General features: G+C 37.8%; 1 protein-coding gene across 1 annotated transcript in view; it reads left to right on the top strand.

Moving 5' to 3' along the window:
• col5a2a (collagen, type V, alpha 2a) overlaps positions 1-18,663 on the top strand; it is a 57,470-nt gene that overhangs the window by 32,337 nt on the left and 6,470 nt on the right. Inside the window, exons 12-45 of the mRNA XM_059343091.1 lie at positions 1,473-1,526; positions 1,648-1,701; positions 1,846-1,899; positions 2,787-2,831; positions 3,081-3,134; positions 3,346-3,390; positions 4,086-4,139; positions 4,407-4,505; positions 4,630-4,674; positions 4,758-4,856; positions 4,982-5,035; positions 5,167-5,274; positions 6,863-6,916; positions 7,002-7,100; positions 7,215-7,268; positions 7,375-7,473; positions 7,574-7,627; positions 8,196-8,249; positions 8,340-8,393; positions 8,515-8,568; positions 8,731-8,775; positions 8,862-8,960; positions 10,618-10,725; positions 11,181-11,234; positions 11,417-11,470; positions 11,772-11,825; positions 11,917-11,970; positions 12,097-12,204; positions 12,370-12,423; positions 12,577-12,630; positions 13,897-14,058; positions 16,752-16,859; positions 18,376-18,483; positions 18,564-18,617. Coding sequence (XP_059199074.1) covers positions 1,473-1,526; positions 1,648-1,701; positions 1,846-1,899; positions 2,787-2,831; positions 3,081-3,134; positions 3,346-3,390; positions 4,086-4,139; positions 4,407-4,505; positions 4,630-4,674; positions 4,758-4,856; positions 4,982-5,035; positions 5,167-5,274; positions 6,863-6,916; positions 7,002-7,100; positions 7,215-7,268; positions 7,375-7,473; positions 7,574-7,627; positions 8,196-8,249; positions 8,340-8,393; positions 8,515-8,568; positions 8,731-8,775; positions 8,862-8,960; positions 10,618-10,725; positions 11,181-11,234; positions 11,417-11,470; positions 11,772-11,825; positions 11,917-11,970; positions 12,097-12,204; positions 12,370-12,423; positions 12,577-12,630; positions 13,897-14,058; positions 16,752-16,859; positions 18,376-18,483; positions 18,564-18,617 — 2,403 coding nt within the window. The remainder of the gene's footprint in view (positions 1-1,472; positions 1,527-1,647; positions 1,702-1,845; positions 1,900-2,786; positions 2,832-3,080; positions 3,135-3,345; positions 3,391-4,085; positions 4,140-4,406; positions 4,506-4,629; positions 4,675-4,757; positions 4,857-4,981; positions 5,036-5,166; positions 5,275-6,862; positions 6,917-7,001; positions 7,101-7,214; positions 7,269-7,374; positions 7,474-7,573; positions 7,628-8,195; positions 8,250-8,339; positions 8,394-8,514; positions 8,569-8,730; positions 8,776-8,861; positions 8,961-10,617; positions 10,726-11,180; positions 11,235-11,416; positions 11,471-11,771; positions 11,826-11,916; positions 11,971-12,096; positions 12,205-12,369; positions 12,424-12,576; positions 12,631-13,896; positions 14,059-16,751; positions 16,860-18,375; positions 18,484-18,563; positions 18,618-18,663) is intronic.

Here is an 18,663-nt window from a genome sequence, read left to right as displayed (position 1 = left end):
ATGTCTAATGCCTTAGTTCCACTGCCTGCTTCAGCTCGACTTGACTTAAGTTACTTTTTCGTACCAAGTTAGTTTCTCTATTTTGTTTTTGAATGCTGATAGCACTCTCTTAGTGTATACAAAACTCTCAGCTGATCGTCAGAACAACACCAAGTGAAACTACAGTGACATAACCTTCAATGTGACACTGTGTTAATAATATGGTGAAAAAAAGTATTGGTCATGAAAAACTAAAGAATTGAGGTCACTATTGATCACTTTAAGTGTAGTCACATGGCTATTTAAACGCAGGTTTGAACAGGTTAGAGACAGATCTCACTTAAGCCCCGCCCCCACAGGACAGGAAACAATCCACCTCTCTCCATTGACTTTGTATTAAATTGTCAATTCTATCTGTTAGAAAATAGCAGAAAAAGTGTGTAAAGCTGCTGCGTAGTGAAATGCACTACCAACAAGGAAAAAAACAATAACTAAGTTTTAAAAATCTGATAAAATTGAAAAACTGAACTTTTAAGAGGACAAAAGTGAAAACAGACGTGAGAAATCAGCAGTTACAACGGAGAAAACTGCGACCTTGAAACTCCTGAAAAGTATATTTTATGTTAGCTTATGCAGTGCTATTGGTCACTATATAGCCAAAGTCAGTTAGGCTTACTACATTTCTGTAAGTTAAGGTAAAGCATTTGACTCTATGTAACTTGTGTTGTAGTAGAATGTGGATAAATAGCCAACTTGTCATTTCTGGTTGACATAGAGTGCTAAAATAATCATTTGATATGCTTTAATCTAAAAGTTTTAGCTAGAAACAAACATTTTGAACTGAACTGAACTGAACTTTTGCTAATTGAAAATGTAAAGGAGTGAGTCAGGTTGAGTAGATCTGTACCGTACAACCCAGTGGAAATCCGACATAAAAGAACGGCACCCCACCAGCACTCACTCAACATTTCTGATACACTTACAGTACTGTAATCCTCTGTATTCAGCTACAGTGAGGCTGTAATCAGTTAGAAAGTTAGACAAAGGTTGAGTGTAGATCTATAATCTTTCTCATGCGTGGCTGCATCCATAATTATGTGAAGTGGAAGATTGTTGGAGATACAAGGGGGATACAAGGGGAGACAAAAAGTGTTGTGATAATTACATATTATAGAGGGAAAGTCTCCCTTTCATTCAGATACATTTTCAAAGTCATTTTCTGTGTTTTCCTTTCATGGGCTAGTAAGAATAAAATAAAAGACTATGTGACTGTGACTGTAACTGTGTTGTGAACCATGTCATAATGAAAGTGTGTGTGTCTCCAAACATCCTGCTAAGTAAGTAATTCAAAAACCCTACAACAGGCTCCAGCTCTGCAGCCTAGCACAGTACACAGTCTGATGTGTGATTTCATGGTATTTCTTCCACTTTTACAACTAAACTTATTGCTACAAAATAAGTTTGTAACGTATAAACATCTTGTCCTCACACAGGGAGAACCAGGCAAAGCAGGAAATAATGGAGAAGTTGGATTCCCTGGATCACAAGTAAGCTCTATACCTCCAACTGGCATTATTCAAATCACACAGGATAATATCCCAAGATGTTGTTGTTAGTGCACTCTCAATAGATGTGGCTGACAATGCTGTTCAATGTCACATTTTTCAGGGAGCCAGAGGATTTCCAGGTACACCCGGGCCTCCTGGACTAAAGGGTCACAGAGTGAGTACAGACTGTCTGAGTATTTATATAAAGCCTCTTGTTTAGCTGGATGTATGTCACTACTTTAGCTCCTTCATGATACTAAAGAACACATGTCCATGCATTTGGTAACAGTTGTTTCCTTTCTTGTGTTATTGGTGACAGGGCCATGGTGGAATCATTGGGCAAAAAGGTGAAACTGGAGCTGTTGGATCCAAGGTATGAATGACTTAATATAAAAATAGAAAAGTTTTTTTTTTAAAATTGTAATTCCCTCAGTAAAAACCTAGTTTGAATTAACATTTATACATTAAAATGTAGAAAAACAATTAGACCGCTGTAATATATCGATTTTATTAAGTTGTGTACTTACATTATCCCATATTTTTCCAACAACCTTTAAACCCAGAACACTGTCATTTTCTTTAAGGAAATTTCTTTTGGTCAGCTCATCCCTTGCCTGTCAATGACAATATATAACCTTTACCCCCCTAGTTACTCTAACTTACAAGGAAACAAGGGAACACAAGATGATATATTAGAGAGTAACTATAAATCACTATATCATAGAATTATACTCAGTAACAATAATACAGCATATTTTCTGCTACACAGCATCATTTTTTTCATTAACTGCTGCAATTTTGTAACACAGTTAAAGTAACAGGTACCTAATTATTGATATGATATTTCAATATTGATCCAGTTAGCTACAATGTGCTACTATGGCAAGTGCCCAAGCTGATGTGTACGATTACGTTATAGCGTTTCAACAACATTCAACACAATCATAAGTATAATTGATTTGATCACATATAACAGATTGAAGTTCATGTTTTTTGCTGCAATTTGCTTAGTGAAATGATGTAGCTGGAATAAACATATAAAACTATAACACATTACCTTGTTCTTGAACATTGTTTCTGCCTGAGTCTCAGGATCCCACCGTACTTCCTGACATCAACAAAGCCAATTATTTGTTGATTACATCCTGTGTCTTTAATTACTATATAAATTACCTTCCTTGCTAAAAGGCCTGGAAAACATCTTGCCACGTAGCAGTTTTATCATAATACTAAATAAGTACTTTTTCTGTGGTTTTGTAGGGTGCCACAGGGCCATCTGGTCCAATGGGAGGACCTGGACCCATGGTAAGTTTTGTTCTAATGCTTTCTTTTTTAAGGAGGTCTGACACTCCTGGAGCAGCCTATACAAATGATATGAGTATGAGTCTAAATGGCCTGCAGTACAGACACTGTTCTGAATTTGCTGTCTGCTCTTATCTTGAGAGAGGCAAGGCTATATCCAGTCTACTGTAAATAACCCTCTGAACTTAATAACTTTAAACTTGTGCATTGAATAGAAAGCAGCTGTAATTTATCACTGTCTGTGTTTAACAGGGTCCTGCTGGGATGCCAGGGGAGAGGGGACGCTCAGGACCAGGCGGTATAGCAGTAAGGATCATATCCAGATGCATCAGAAGCATCTGCTACCATGCTCATACATTTTTATCACACTATTTCAGAACCAGTAGTTCTACTACTGTACTGATATATGTATTAATTGTTTTTTCAGTGGCAGCTGTCTGTACAGGGCACTTACAAAGGTAGTGCTCTAGTATATCTGTGATTTATGAGTCAGAGTGATAAGATTTATGTCTTTTAGGGTAAACGTGGATCACCTGGTAACGTCGGAAAGCCTGGTCCAATGGTGAGTCAGCTTCAGTCAGTGTTTTATCCATCGACTATATAAAAGAAGAGGATATAACCTCCAGGTTTGGAAAGTGGAGGCAATGTAGAAGTGACTTAGACCTGCATTATTTCTAATGGCCAGCAGGGGGCGACTCCACTGGCTGCAAAAACAATTCAGAATATATAGAACTCTATGAAAAAATGGCCCTACCTCTCACTTGATTTTGACCTCAGTAAACATTTTTCTCAGGAGTTTATGGTCCAAACTACAAGTATTGCTAAATTAAGTAATGGACAAAAAAGTACATTATGCTTGTTGACCTGTCAGTCAGTATAGAGGTGTTGCAATGTGTATCCATGGCACTGTGTACATTTAAATTTTATTTAAAGGTGGAGTCAAGTTCACAATGTGGGTCAGTGTCCATATTGTGCTCAGGATTTCAGTCAGACCCAACTTCATCCAAATAGGGTCTCTTCTGGCTTCAACAAACTAAGATGCAACGGCCAAAATGCCAAACTAAAGCCATCAAATCAGTAGTCCACAAACACATCATGGTGGCTACATCCACTTTTTTTTAATAAGGTCTGGGGTCTTATCATTGTGGATTTACTGTAGACTTTATTGAACATCTTAGTTGTACATAGTGGATTTGTGTAGAAAAGGAATGGAAACAGTTTATCACCTGCTTTATTGTCATTGTTGTTGGTTAACAGGGTCCCTTGGGTCTCAGTGGTCCACCTGGATATCCAGGAACCCCAGGAATGAAGGTAAGAACTGTAAAACACTCCTCCATTAGTTGTATCCCAATGCTTATACGCTGTTTTAATGACTTTCTAATAGGAAGAGAATGATTGGTTTCTAATTAATCAATTATTTAGCCCAAGTTGTCTCTTTACTATTTGCTATTAAATCACCTACTAGCATCATCTGTTTGTGTTTGAGTCATGTACTGTATATAGACCAAACTATCAGTACATTTTCAACTGTACCAATGTCACATTTCTGTGTATTTACTTGGTGATTATCCTCCACAGGGACAACCTGGCCCCACAGGAGTCCGGGGTCCAGAGGGCCCACAGGGACAGAGAGGAGAGACCGGTCATCTGGGCAGAGCTGGACCAATTGGCCTGACGGTGATTTTTTTTTACATTACTTACATATCACACACAGCTCATCATGAGGAAGTTATCACTATACTTAACATGCTGCTCAGTGCACTCCTTTAATGATCTAATTGGAGACATGTTGTGTGTAAAGGGACCCATGGGTACGGATGGTGGCCCGGGTGCCAAAGGACCAGTGGTATGTACAGTTATTTTCTTTAAAATAAGTTATTCACTATATATGATACAAAGGTCACATATAACATGGCTTACTCTTCACAGGGTAACCTTGGTCCACAAGGTCCCGGTGGCCACGCTGGACCCCATGGCCCCCCAGGACCCCGGGGAAGCACTGGTCAGCCTGGTATCAAAGGAACACTGGTAGGCTGGCTTTAAGTTTTTAAGATTCTTGCTTTTTATTGCTGGAATCTTTTTTAATTCCAAAAATAACTGGGGTTACTGCTTGACTTATAGGAGATTCAAATGCTTGTATTTTTGTGTTACAGGGAGATGTTGGTGTAGCAGGATTCAAAGGAGAGGCTGGACCCAAAGGAGAACCTGTAAGCGTTCATACATCTACATAATCAACTAGCTTTTAATTCTGCTCAAGAGACATAGAATTCATATGTGAGTAAAATAGGAATTCATGCTTAAAAATAACCAAAATTCATGTTTGCATGTCACCTTCTAGGGTCCGCCAGGCTCCCAGGGAGTGCTTGGACCTCAGGGTGAAGAAGGAAAGCGAGGACCCCGTGGAGACTCCGGATCTCTTGGCCCTCCTGGTCCTGTTGGAGAGAGAGTGAGTCAGCATATTTGTCAGTCAGAGCAGAGGCCAGGGTCAGCTCAGTAAATGAGAGAGAGAAAAGTAATCACTTTCAGGGGGGGAGGGGATTAGGGAGGCAATGAGTCACTTCTGGTAATTAGTGCATGAAATTGGAAAAGTTTACATTTATGCAGTGAATATATTGACTCGTGAAAATGCCAAGTGGTTAGAAGTGTTAATTCACAGCAAGACAGGTCTGGGGCTGCCTCTCAATGACCCTGCACAAAAAAAGCCAGTGAAAAAGATGAATCAACAGTAGCTGTCCCCGCTCTGTTTGGGGGCTCATACTCTTGCAGGGCCTGGTACTGTTAGTCCGGAGGCATTACCAGATAGAGTTTTCCCATTTACAGCAGCATTTTTCAAGGAATTTAACATAATACAGTGCCTAAAAATCAGTTTATTATTTGCTACAATGTGTTAGTTGCCAAGGAAAAAGACCTTCCTGTAGAGCCTTTGTCCTATTTTGTGTCTAATTGTTCTACAACTGTCTTCATCATTCTGAAACCAGAAGAACAGCCTTACTAGTCATGAAACCCAATTATTATATACTATACTGAAATAGAGTTCATTGTATGAACATTTAGCTGACAAATCTGCTACATTTGAATCAGTCTTATAATCATCTAGACTGCTGTAACGGCAAATCAAGGATCCCCAGCAATGCCAAGAACATGAGGTCTTCAATACTCTGAATTGGATATTATTATTGAAGTCAATTTTACTCAATTATACTAATATATACTCAATTTCTTTAGTGGATATTATGGTAGTAGTAGTAGTAGCAGCAGCATAGAACAACCTCCAATGACCAATGATGGAATGTAACTAAGTACTGTACAATTTTGAGCTACTTATACTTTACTTGAGTATTTCCATTTGATGTAACTTTATACTTCTACTCCACTACACTTTGAGGCAAATATTGTACTTTTACTCCACTACATTTTGCTGACAGATTTAGTTACTTTTTTTAGATTTAACATGAAAAATATGATCATTTTAAAGTGATTAGATTTTTTTTTTTTAAATTAAACCCCATAACAGAATATTAAGTAGTTAAATGAGCCCTATCTTTATAAGATTTAAATACTGCTTAAATAAATGCATCAATATAAATAATCTAATAAATATATATAAAACAATCTGAGTAGGTTCATTCTGCATAACGAGTACTTTTACTTTTGATATTTAAGTACATTTTAATGCTGATACTTTTGTACTTTTACTTAAGTAAGGTTTTGCATGCAGGACTTTAACTTGTCATGGAGTTATTTTGCAGTGTGATATTAGTACTTTTACTTAAGTAAAGGATATTAATACTTTTTTCACCACTGCCCATGACAATGTTCGGGTGCAGCAATAGAACTTGACTGGACCGGCATAAAATAAATAAACCCTAAACAGGAAAGGTCCATTGGGAACCTGTTTGGGGAACATCTTTAGGAGCACGAGTACAGAATTTGTGTGCTCCATTGACCTGGTTATATACTATTATTTCCCATCTGTTGCGTAAGAATAAAGGTATAAACATGATGTAGAATCTAACTCCTGATCTGTTTTTCAGGGATCTCCTGGCAACAGAGGATTCCCTGGTGCTGATGGGTTGCCTGGACCTAAGGTATATCATTGTCTGCAACTATATATTATAGTAATGATTCAAACAATTGAGGCAACATATGTTGACCATAATTTTCTTTCTAAAGGGTGCTCAAGGAGATCGCGGAACATCCGGCCCACCAGGGCCAAAAGCTACTGTAGGAGACCCTGGGCGTCCCGGAGAACCTGGTCTACCAGGTGCAAGGGTAACACTGAAGAGCTTGGCATTCCAGTTTTGATCTACTATATTATTGCATTTACTATGCTTGTCTGTATCTCACATCTCCATTGCTCATATGTTTAAATTTCTTTCCTCAAAGGGTCTTACTGGTACACCTGGAGTCCAGGGAGCAGAGGGAAAGCCAGGACCATTGGTAGGTTAAAGTGCTCAATCACACACAATTAGACATCAAAGTTGGCTTTTAGCTTATGATGAATTAAAGAAAATGACTGAGTAAAGTTGGATTTTTCTTTGTTCAGGGTGCCCCAGGTGAAGATGGTCGTCCAGGCCCCGCAGGGTCCATTGGAAACAGAGGGCCTGCAGGAATCATGGGAGGGCCGGGCCCCAAAGGCTTCAGTGTAAGGCTGCGGAGTCACTCCACACAATGTATTAATAGTCACTCAGGCCAGTCTCTTTATCTCCTGTTCTGACACAAAACATGTCTTTTTACACTCAAAGGGTGACCAAGGAAAGGCAGGTGAACAAGGATCTGCAGGAGTGGCAGGTCAAAGGGTGAGTAGTGTTTCTGAATGAAAAATGTTGAATGGACACTAAAACATTTGCAGGTTTTTTATAGATCTGTCTGTTGTGTATTTATACTTCAGCCTCACATTTGCAGGTGCCTTTCAATAAATTGTTTATAATAATAATATCATAGAAAAGTTTATGTCAGTTATTCAATTAAAAAAGCGGAAATAACACATATAGATATAGACATAGACATATATAGATCCATTACACACAGAATGAAACATTTCATGTCTTCATTTATTTAATTTCTTCTAATTATAATGAGTATGGCTTACATTTAATGAAGACCTAACATTCAGTGCTAAAAGACCAATTTTAATGTTTATAATTTTAGTGTTTTAATTTAATGACCAATTCAATTTCTTTTTGGTTTAATACGGAAATGTTGGCCTCTGAATAGTATATCCATCTAGTTGACTAGTTGACTTGAGCTACTGGAAATGGACTTTTCCACGATTTTCTAATTTATTGAGATCCACCTGTACATTTAACACATTGTTACACGCCACATGTGTGATGGGCAGGATGCTGATTGTCACCTTGTCTTCAGGGTCCTCCTGGCAAAGATGGAGAGGTTGGCCCTGCTGGCCCCCCAGGCCCTAATGTAAGTATATGCTTTCCTCTTTGGTTGCATAACTTATTTTATTTTTATGGCTATCACAAATGACTTAGACATCACTGTTCCCTCTCCCAGGGTGTCGCAGGAGACAGAGGAGAGCAGGGACCTCCAGGTGTGAATGGATTCCAGGTGGGTAATTGTTTTTGGTTGGTAGTAAGACGTGAGAAAATGTAAATGACCTCACTTTGAGACTGTAGATGTGAGAAACATGGTGGTATAAACAATGATTATTGCTGTCTTGTGTTTATAGGGTTTGCCTGGAAATCAAGGCCCTCCTGGAGAATCTGGAAAACCAGGTGACCAAGTGAGTGTGACAGAAGCTTTTATTGCTCTTTTGTGCTAATTGATGATCTTTAATGTCGCTCTCCATCCATTCAATCATCTGAATTTCCATATTAAGAGCTTGATAGTAACCAGGTTTCACTGTAAACTCAACATAAATAATACCATTGGTTGTTTCCTTCAGGGTATTCCTGGAGAGCTGGGTGCTGTGGGACAAATTGGACCAAGGGTAAGTGAATTTCACTGTTGTGCATTATTCAGATGCGTGGTGAAGTTGAATACCTCAAACTGAAGCTGCTGCTTTTTATTCCTCAGGGAGAGCGAGGCATTCCTGGAGAGAGAGGAGAGCTGGGTGCAACTGGTCTGCAGGGACCTAAGGGTATCCCAGGAGCACCTGGTCCAGATGGGCCAAAGGTACTGTACAGAAACCCAAACTTTATGTTACAGCAGAATATTTTCAAACATATAATAGTTCAAGGAGAGTACTGTTGGGTGCAGAACCATTCAAATCACTGTCAGAGTCAAAGAAGTTACCTGATTTATGTGTGAAACTAAAATGACATATTAGAGAGTTAAATAGCCTGATGGTTGGCACAGTAGAATGGTACAGTGAAGGTGAACTAAAAAGATAGAAAAAATAGAAAAGTGCACTCAGTAGAGGTGTGTACAACAAGGCAACAGGACAAGGTAGAGCTAGTTTGTATCCTAATTGATGGTAAAAATTAGTTTAGCAAAATTTTAAAAGGACATTTTTGTTGTTATATTGACCAAAAAGTTGTCCACCATCATTCATGAGTCAAACGACAAAGGCTTTTTCAGCAGCTGGCTGACACACAGCTGTAATGTTTGATTGAATGATTTAAACCACAACTGTAGGACCTTTGCATGCAAAATCTGCATCGGATCAATTCCTAAACACGATGGAAAATGTCAACTCCAAAGTGAAAATGTCAACAAATCTGCCAACAATAATGTGGCCGCCACATCTGTCATCCCTGTTGGGAACATTTCCAAACTGTCCTGTACCAGTGAGGAGTCGGCAGTCAGTCAGTGACGTTGTAAAACAGAGCAGTCAGTCAAATCGGTTTTCAAAATTTGTGAATCACGACAAGAGGTCCTTGAATGTGCACACGGAATCCGAGGCTGATTATTCCAGCAGTACTCTTGTCTATTTGTGTTTGTTTTACATTCAGAAGTGACAGAAAGCTGTTTTTTTCCACATCAGTATTACACCAGCATGCACAGAGACAAACAATAGGAAACAATGTACAAGATAATGATTGACAATATGAATGTACCAATACGAAAACTTTATTATCCACTGAGTGGAAATTCCTCTTTGGTTTCACCATAGACATGTCTCAAAACAACAGAATAAATAGTAAAACAATAAAGAAAAAACATTTCAAGGATAGAAAAATATAAAATGGCCTACAGCAATAACTGTACTTCACACATCACCCATTCAAGTACAAAATTCCATAAAAGCACACCACAGTACAAATCAAGTTTACTGCCTCATTCAGAGTACCTGCTGTGGGAAACCCTCAGCAAAGGGGAAAAAAAACAAAAAAGTAAAAGTAAAAAACAGAAGTAAACAGGGTAAATAGCTACCACATTATGGTTTTATTTATAGCGTTGACAGCTTCTGGGACAAAGGAGTTTTTGTAGAGGTTCTTCCTTGCCATCGGTAGCCTAAACCGCATCGCCGAAGGTAAAAGCTCAAATTCACAGTACATGGGATGGGAGGAGTCATTAATTATCTTCTCAGCTTTACTTCTAATTAATTCATCATAAAGAGCTCAAATGTTTCCGTGGCTTCCCTAAAATCTTAGAGGCCATGTTCACTATTTTCTGCAGTTTATTTCTGATAATAATATATATATATATATATATATATATATATATATATACACAATAATATTTATGTTTCCGTACCACATGATCATATTAAATGACAAAATACTTTCCACCAGGCTCTTATACACTGTTTCTAAGGTACTTTCGATAAGCCGATACAGGTTTCATGCTTGTAAACCAGCTAACAGTGATATTTGTTTGCCACGTGAAGGGCAGTCCTGGTCCTACTGGTGTCCTTGGTGACGTCGGTCCTCCAGGTCTCCAGGGAATGCCAGGAGAGAGAGGCATCTCCGGTCCCCCTGGGCCCAAAGGTGACAGAGTAAGTCCATCATTTTCTTCTTGTTTATGCTGATGTATTATTTTTGTTTTATAGTACACACACACATATACATGTCATGGAAAAAGACAAAAATAGCTGATATTTAGCCATTTTCCATGGTTTTCTTGATAATGATTTTGGTTATTATTAAGAAAATCATGGAAAATGGCTAGAAATCAGCTCTTAAATTAAACTCTTATGAGCTATTTTTTTGTTATCATTATATTTATCCAAACAAATTATAAAAATGAACAAGAAATTGGAGAGAAAGGGTGGTCTAATGATTTTTTTTAATAATTGCCAAATGGGTTGCAAAAATCATGCTGTTGTCATTTTAGAAGATGGTAGGTATTTCAAAATTACAACCAATGTTTCAGAGTTTGAGTCTTGAGTTAAATGGATGTCGCTATGGTAACTAGAGGAGCCTTACACCTTTCTTGTTGTCCATTCTATAGGGAGCAATCGGAGAGAAAGGATCAGAGGGAACAGCTGGAAATGATGGTGCAAGAGTAAGTACCATGAACCAGGAATTGACTTTTACACAAGACTAAAGAAATACCACTGATGATGTATTAGTGCACACGTGAGACTTGTAACAACTTGTTCAAAGACATGTGTCCACTGACTTGACTGCACAAGTAACCGTGATGAGCAGAGACCCCAACAAACACGATCTGTTTTCTGTTAACAGGGAGTTCCAGGTCCTGTTGGCCCGCTAGGATCCGCTGGACCCAGTGGTGAGAAGGTAGAGTCTTCTTTTCTCTCTAACACACACACACACACACACACACACACATGAAGAGGCTGCTATTCACATCACAGTGATTCAAGGTGATGACGAGATGTGTTTTCGAAAAGCGACGGTTCCCAGGATGCCCGCACGCTGTTAATCCTTCTGATTTTATTTTCTTGGCTGCTGTCTGAATCCTCCAGTAAAGGACGCTTTTTGGCTTGCTTTGCCTATTTACACATAGAAATACTGGATTTATGGGCCTCTATGAATGCTTGTAGAAATTATTTTCAGTTAACTTGTATCATCTTTGCAGGGAGAACCTGGACCTAAAGGACCATCCGGACCCCCAGGATCTAGAGGAATGCCAGTGAGTAGACCTGTACTCTATTATAGCAATGATACCGAGTGGCTACACATTATACGAATGCTTCAATATAATAATCTTTCTCTGACAACAGGGATCAAGAGGTGACCCGGGTCCAATTGGTGCTGTTGGATTTGCTGGACCCCCTGTAAGTGAACCTTCGTGTGTTTTATTTCCTAAATGTGATTTATGGCTGTTTAAGGTACTCCAGGTGGTAATTAAAATGTTCTACTGGTTTTGATGTATTTTTTGTTATATTACCAACATTTTACAGGGCCTTGATGGCCAACCTGGAGTCAAGGGAGAGCCTGGAGAGCCAGGTCAGAAAGGAGACGCTGGATCACCAGGACCTCAAGGCTTATCTGGTTCTCATGGACCCCCTGTGAGTGAAAAATACATTTGAGAAAGTTATTTTTAAGTAGTAGTTCTGTGTTTTTTCAGTCATCTTTGTGACTTTTTATTCGTCGCACTTTGGAAGTTTTGTAGTATCCATTCATGTAAACATGCTGATCATGAATGCGTCTTTAATGAAGTGTTGTATTTGCAGGGGCCAGCTGGTGTTGCTGGATTGAAGGGTGGAAGAGGAACACAGGGTGCACCAGTAAGTCTGCACTTCATGAGAAAGTGAATTTATTTCCTGCTGTGTTTGAATGATAACTTCACACTATATTCTCTTACTTTTTCAAACAGTAGATATCACATTCTGTTCATGTACAGCAGTATCTGAGGACCTTGTTTAATTTTCTGCCTTCAGGGCCCCACTGGTTTCCCAGGATCTGCAGGAAGAGTCGGTCCACCAGGCCCAACTGTAAGTATTGCATGAGACTGTATGAAAACACAGTTAGGGTGACAGGAGGACATTTTCGTCATGAGTTTAAAATTGTGGGGCTTACTAATGACTAATATGAAATAAGTCTTCCTAAAAGTTGGAACAATGGAGAAAACATTGCATTTGAATTCAAACTGAAATGAGTCATTTCCTTTGGGCTTAACTCAGCACTAATGTGAAGACATTTTCAAAATTGGTCAACCGTTGAAAATTAGTTTTCAACCGTTTGGCCGCTGAAAAATGAGTTCTTCTTACTAAAAAAGGACGAAAACTGTATTGATTCCACACTTGTTACAGCAGCTCAAGAGGAAAAATGAAGGCAAAGAAAAAACTTGAAAAAAAATGAAACAATATTTTTTCATATTTATCTACATCTTTTAGGGAAAAAACTGTGGTCCCATGTGCCCAGAGATGAAATACAGTGTGATCATAACGGCTGTACCTCAGAAACCACAAGAAGCACAATCAAGTATTTAATATTTATGAACTCCTAACAAGTGGTGGAAATAGTATTAATATCTTTTACTAAGGTAAAAGTACTAATACCACACTGTGAAATTACTCGCTATAAGTAAAAGTCCTGCATTCAAAACTTACTGAAGTAAAAGAACAAAAGTATCAGCATCAAAATATACTTAAAGTATCAAAAGTAAAAGTACTTGTTATGCAGAATGGACCCACTCAGATTGTTATATGTATATTTATTAGATTATTTGTATTGATGCATTTATCTAAGCATCATTTTAATCTTATAAAGACAGGGCTCATTTAACTACTTAATATCAGTATATTAAGTAGTTAAATGAGCCCTGCCTTTATAAGAGTATGAGGTTATATTTAAAAAAAAAAAGTCTAATCACTTTAAATTGGTCATGTTTTTTTTTTCATGTTAAATCTCAACCTGTAAAGTCACTAAAGCTGTCAGCTAAATGTAGTGGAGTAAAAAGTACAATATTTGCCTCAAAATGTAGTGAAGTAGAAGTATAAAGTTACATGGAAATGGAAATACTCATGTAAAGTACTGGTACCTAAAAAATTGTACTTATGGACAGTACTTGAGTAAATGTACTTAGTTACATTCCACCACTGCTCATAACAAGTTGGATATCAAAGATATGAGCACAAATATGCAGTGGAAACATATTTTATATTGACAAACATTTTCTAAACGTAAGTGTTTCCCCTAATGAACATGCTGAGACCTTCATGTTATACAAATCTCATGATCACTTCTGTTCCTGCCAGGGTCCAGTTGGAGAACCCGGACCCCTTGGACCTCCTGGGAAAGAGGGTCCTCTCGGTCTTCGTGGAGATCACGGACCCCCCGGAAGACAAGGAGAGCGAGGACCAGCAGGACCACCCGGTAGCCCAGGAGACAAAGGGGACTCTGGAGAAGACGGACCCACGGTAAACTGATGTTATTGTGATGATATTTTACAGTTGATCACTTCCACCTAAACCAGAAATGACTAATATGTCAATTTAGAAAGTGGCCAGTGTTAAGATCCCTTACTTAAGTAAAAGTACTAATACCACACTGTGAAATTTCTCCACTACAAGTAAAAGTCCTGCATTCAAAACTTACTGAAGTAAAAGTACAAAAGTATCAGCATCAAAATGTACTTAAAGTATCAAAATAAAAATTACTTGTTATGCAGAATGGACCCACTCAGATTGTTTTATATATTCTAAATATACGATTGGCTTATGATTATTGATGTTTTATGTAAGCAGCGTTTTAATTTTATCAATGTGGGGCTCATTTACCTACTTAATAAACTGTTATGAGGTTTAATTTGAAAAATAGCCTAATCACTTTAATTTGATCATGTTTTTCATGTTGAATCTCGACCTGAAAAGTAACTATAGCTGTCAGCTAAATGTAGTGGAGTAAAAAGTCCAATATTTGCCCCTTAAGTAGTGAAGTTGAAGTATAAAGTTGCATCAAAAGAAATTACTGAAGCGAAATACACATACCTCAAAAATTGTACTTAAGTACAGTACATGAGTAAATGTACTTAGCTACATTCCACCACTGAAACTGGCATATATCAACCAGTGTCTATTGGAACTACCTATAAAAAAAACTGCAATTTGTCATTTACATTAACAATATTTGAATTGATCAAACCTACATATTGCTTCTTAGCAATATTGATGAAACAATATAATAAAATCTGATTTAACAGTTCAGTTATAATGTAAATGTTCTTCAATTAAACTGATTTGCAGCTTGCTTTTTAAATGTCGGTACCTGATGTATTTCCTCCTCTTAAAGCGACAGTCCTTACCATTTCACTCCTGTTTGATTTGGGGACACTCGATTTACTCAAGGTACCACAATACTAGGGACAACAAAACAGACTATAGTTTAATAAAGAAGTCAGGCAGTAATTGGCCTGTTTTATTATTCTGGGAGCATCTGGGATGTGATTTGATGCTGCACACAGCTGGAGTCTGCCAGCAGCGAGAGTGAAAGTAGTTGAAGGTTGAGCCTGCAGCTCTTCATCTAACAGCTCACTGTGGCTGCTCCTGACTCTGCATTACTCGGCTGCAATGTTTCAAACTGATCTGCTCTCAGGAAATGCACAAACTGACACAGATTCTCACCGACCAACCAACATGGTCTCACAGAAATCCGTGAAATAGCCACGGATTCCGCTTAACTCAAAATCTGTGGAATAGCCACGGAATCGCTCAAATTTCATATCATATCCCGTGGCTATTCCAACATACAAAGTGATTATGTACATTCACTGAGTGAATATTTAGAAAATAAAACATATATTTCTCGCTAGAAATGTGATCAAAATCCATTTTTATGCAGAAACAAAGTCAAAATATTTATTTTTTCACTAAAAATGAGAGAACTGTCCGCCATGTTTTTTGTTCTGACCGCCGGAACCTTGAAAGTCACGTGACTTGGAACAAACCAATAGGAAAAAATATCAATGGGATGGCCATGGGATATGGCTGTCTTTAACTTGCATTGTAGCGAAATCCGTGTCAGTTTCACGGAAATTTGAGCGATTATGTGGCTATTTCACAGATTTCTGTGAGACCAGGTTCGACCAACACACTGCATCAACTCCATATTATCAGTCAAGCCACAGACACCCAGTTACCCTGCATATATACAACCCTATTGTCTTTAAAGTAAATTAAACAGAATGGGATCATTTGATAATGCTTTGTAACATATATTCAATAAAAACTGTGCAAAGACAATATATTTACCTTTTTAAAACACAACTGCCAACCAGCAGGTGAGGGTAGGAGAGTTAGTTGTAGTTTGGGTTGAGTTTTAGCCTCATGCTAAACAAGCACAGAAAATGCAGAAAATTGAAAGATGTTACCTTCAAAATTAAGCCTCACACATGTGTTTTGGCCTCACATTTCTTCTGTTATAAGATAAGATAAGATGAGATGAGATGAGATGAGATGAGATAAGATTACAAAAACAATTACAAAAACAATCACAATATATGATAATATCAGAAAAACAATGAACAAAATAGGTAACAATAACAATATAAATATAAATATAACAATAAAAAAAAACAAGTGTCTAAAGTGCAGATTATTTGGCAGGATGTAATATACAGATACAGTCATGGAAAAAATTATAAAACCACCTTTGTTTTATTCAATTTCTTGTTCATTTTAATGCCTGATACAACTAAACGTACATTTGATTGGATAAATAATGATAACAACAAAAATAACTCATAAGAGTTTAATTTAAGGGCTGATAACTAGACATTTTCCATGGTTTTCTTTATAATAACCAAAATCATTATTAAAAAAAACAATATAACCAGCTGCTGACTCTATATTTCCGTTTTAATTGTTAATACTTTTTATATTTCTACTTGTTTATATTGTAAATTGTAAATTGATTATTATATTTTTACTTGTTTATTTGCTGATACATCTTATATTTCTAGTTTATACAGCTGTTTACTATTTCAAGTTTTTTTTTTGCATTACTACAAACAGATTTAAAATAAGTTGTTTGCTTGTTGGCCACTGTGGTGTTATTGTGTCTGTCTGTGTTTCATTTTAATGTCCTGTGTGTGTGTGTGTGTTGTCTGCTTCAGGGTCCTGATGGTCCTCCAGGTCCAGAAGGAACTACAGGACAGAGAGGCATTGTGGGTCTTCCTGGTCAGAGAGGAGAGCGTGGGATGCCAGGCCTTCCAGGACCCGGGGTCAGTAATCTTCACATGACTCTTACTTATATTATAAACTACAGGTACAAAATTAGACTACCGTGAAAAAGTTCAATATTTTTTGTCAATTATTTCAGAAAGTGAAACTTGTATATTATTTAGATTCATTACACATAGAGTGAAATAATTCAAGCCCATTTTTCGTGTAATTTTGATGATTCTGGCTTACAGTTAATGAAAACACAAAACTCAGTGTCTCAGAAAGTTAGAATATTACATAAGATCAATAAACAAAGGTTATTTTAACCCTCTGAAATCTTGGGCTATTATGTCCTTTAAAAAATCTGTTAAAAAAATCTTTACCATGCCATGTTGGTATCAGCGTTACCTCAACTATATGTCCTGATAATTAATTTTTAACTTTGACTTACTTGATAAAAATGTTGAACCCCAAAAAAACTAAAGGAAAACATAAAATCTGATCTTGAAAATGTTATTTTCAATCACACATTTCAATTCAATTCACAGAATTTTAAATGTTGCAAATATGAATACAGGTTGAAAATATTACATATAACAGGTAAAATGAGGATAATCACTAGTTCTATATGTTCATACTTAATATGTTTGACATTATCTCTGGTTTTACTTGGCCGAATATAATCCAAAAAAAATATGGCATGTAGTTTCAAGCCAGAACTTTAGAGGGAAGCTGATGGCAAGACTCAATGTTGCTTCATTTTTATGTCTTCACGTCATGAAATAGTCATGTGCAGGTGGTCTCATGGACCCTAGAGGGTTAAACACAAATGTCAGGCTTCTGAAAAGTATGTTCATTTCCATACATCAATACTTGGTTGGGCTCCATTTGCATGAATTACTGCATTAATACTTGGTGGCATGGAGGTGATCAGCCTACAGCACCATGTTGCTCTGATAGCAGCCTTCAGGTCATCTGGTGTCTCTCAACTTCCTCTTGACAACAGCCCATAGACTCCTATGGGGTTCAGGTCAGCCCAGTTTGCTGGCCAGTCCAGCCCAGTAACACCATGGTCACTGAAGCAGCTTTTGGTACCTTTGCCAGTGTGGGCAGGTTCCAAGTCCTGCTGGAAAATGAAACCAGCATCTCCAAAGAGCTTGTGGAAGCATGAAGACTAAAATGTCCTGCTAGATGGCTGCTATGTTGACTGTGGACTTCAGAAAACACAGTGGAGCAACACCAGCAGAGGACATGGCCCCAAATAACCACTGACTGTGGACTCTAATATTGAACTTTTTCACAATATTCTAATTTTCTGAGACACTGAGTTTTGTGTTTTCATTATCTCTAAGCCAGAATCATCAAAATTACAAGAAAAACAGGCTTGAAATATTTCACTGTATACATAATGAATCTATATAATGTATGAGTTTCACTTTCTGAAATGATTGACAAAAACTATTGAACTTTTTCATGATATTCTAATTTTTTTTAGATTTGCCTGTATAATATTCCTGTAACTTCTCCTTTAGGGTCCTTGTAATGCTGCATTATGAGTTGTCTGTTCTTCTTTAGGGTCCACCAGGGAAACAGGGCTCTCCAGGAACAGCTGGAGACAAAGGCCCCCCAGGTCCAGTTGGTGTTCCCGGTGCTAACGGACCTCGTGGTGATCCTGGTCCTGATGTGAGTACAACCACTGTGGTTCTTAAATGACACCAGCCAAGTGTTTACAGCTGTCTTAATATGTCCTATCTGGTCTTCAGGGTCCTGCAGGATCTGATGGTCCACCAGGAAAAGACGGTGTTCTGGGACAAAGAGTAAGTAAGAGACCAAGAGGATTATCACGTGTGTGCTGTTTCACAT

Source organism: Centropristis striata, chromosome 10 (genome assembly GCF_030273125.1).
Source record: "Centropristis striata isolate RG_2023a ecotype Rhode Island chromosome 10, C.striata_1.0, whole genome shotgun sequence".
Classification (NCBI taxonomy): Eukaryota; Metazoa; Chordata; class Actinopteri; order Perciformes; family Serranidae; genus Centropristis; species Centropristis striata.
This window is presented reverse-complemented; position numbering and strand designations above follow the sequence as displayed.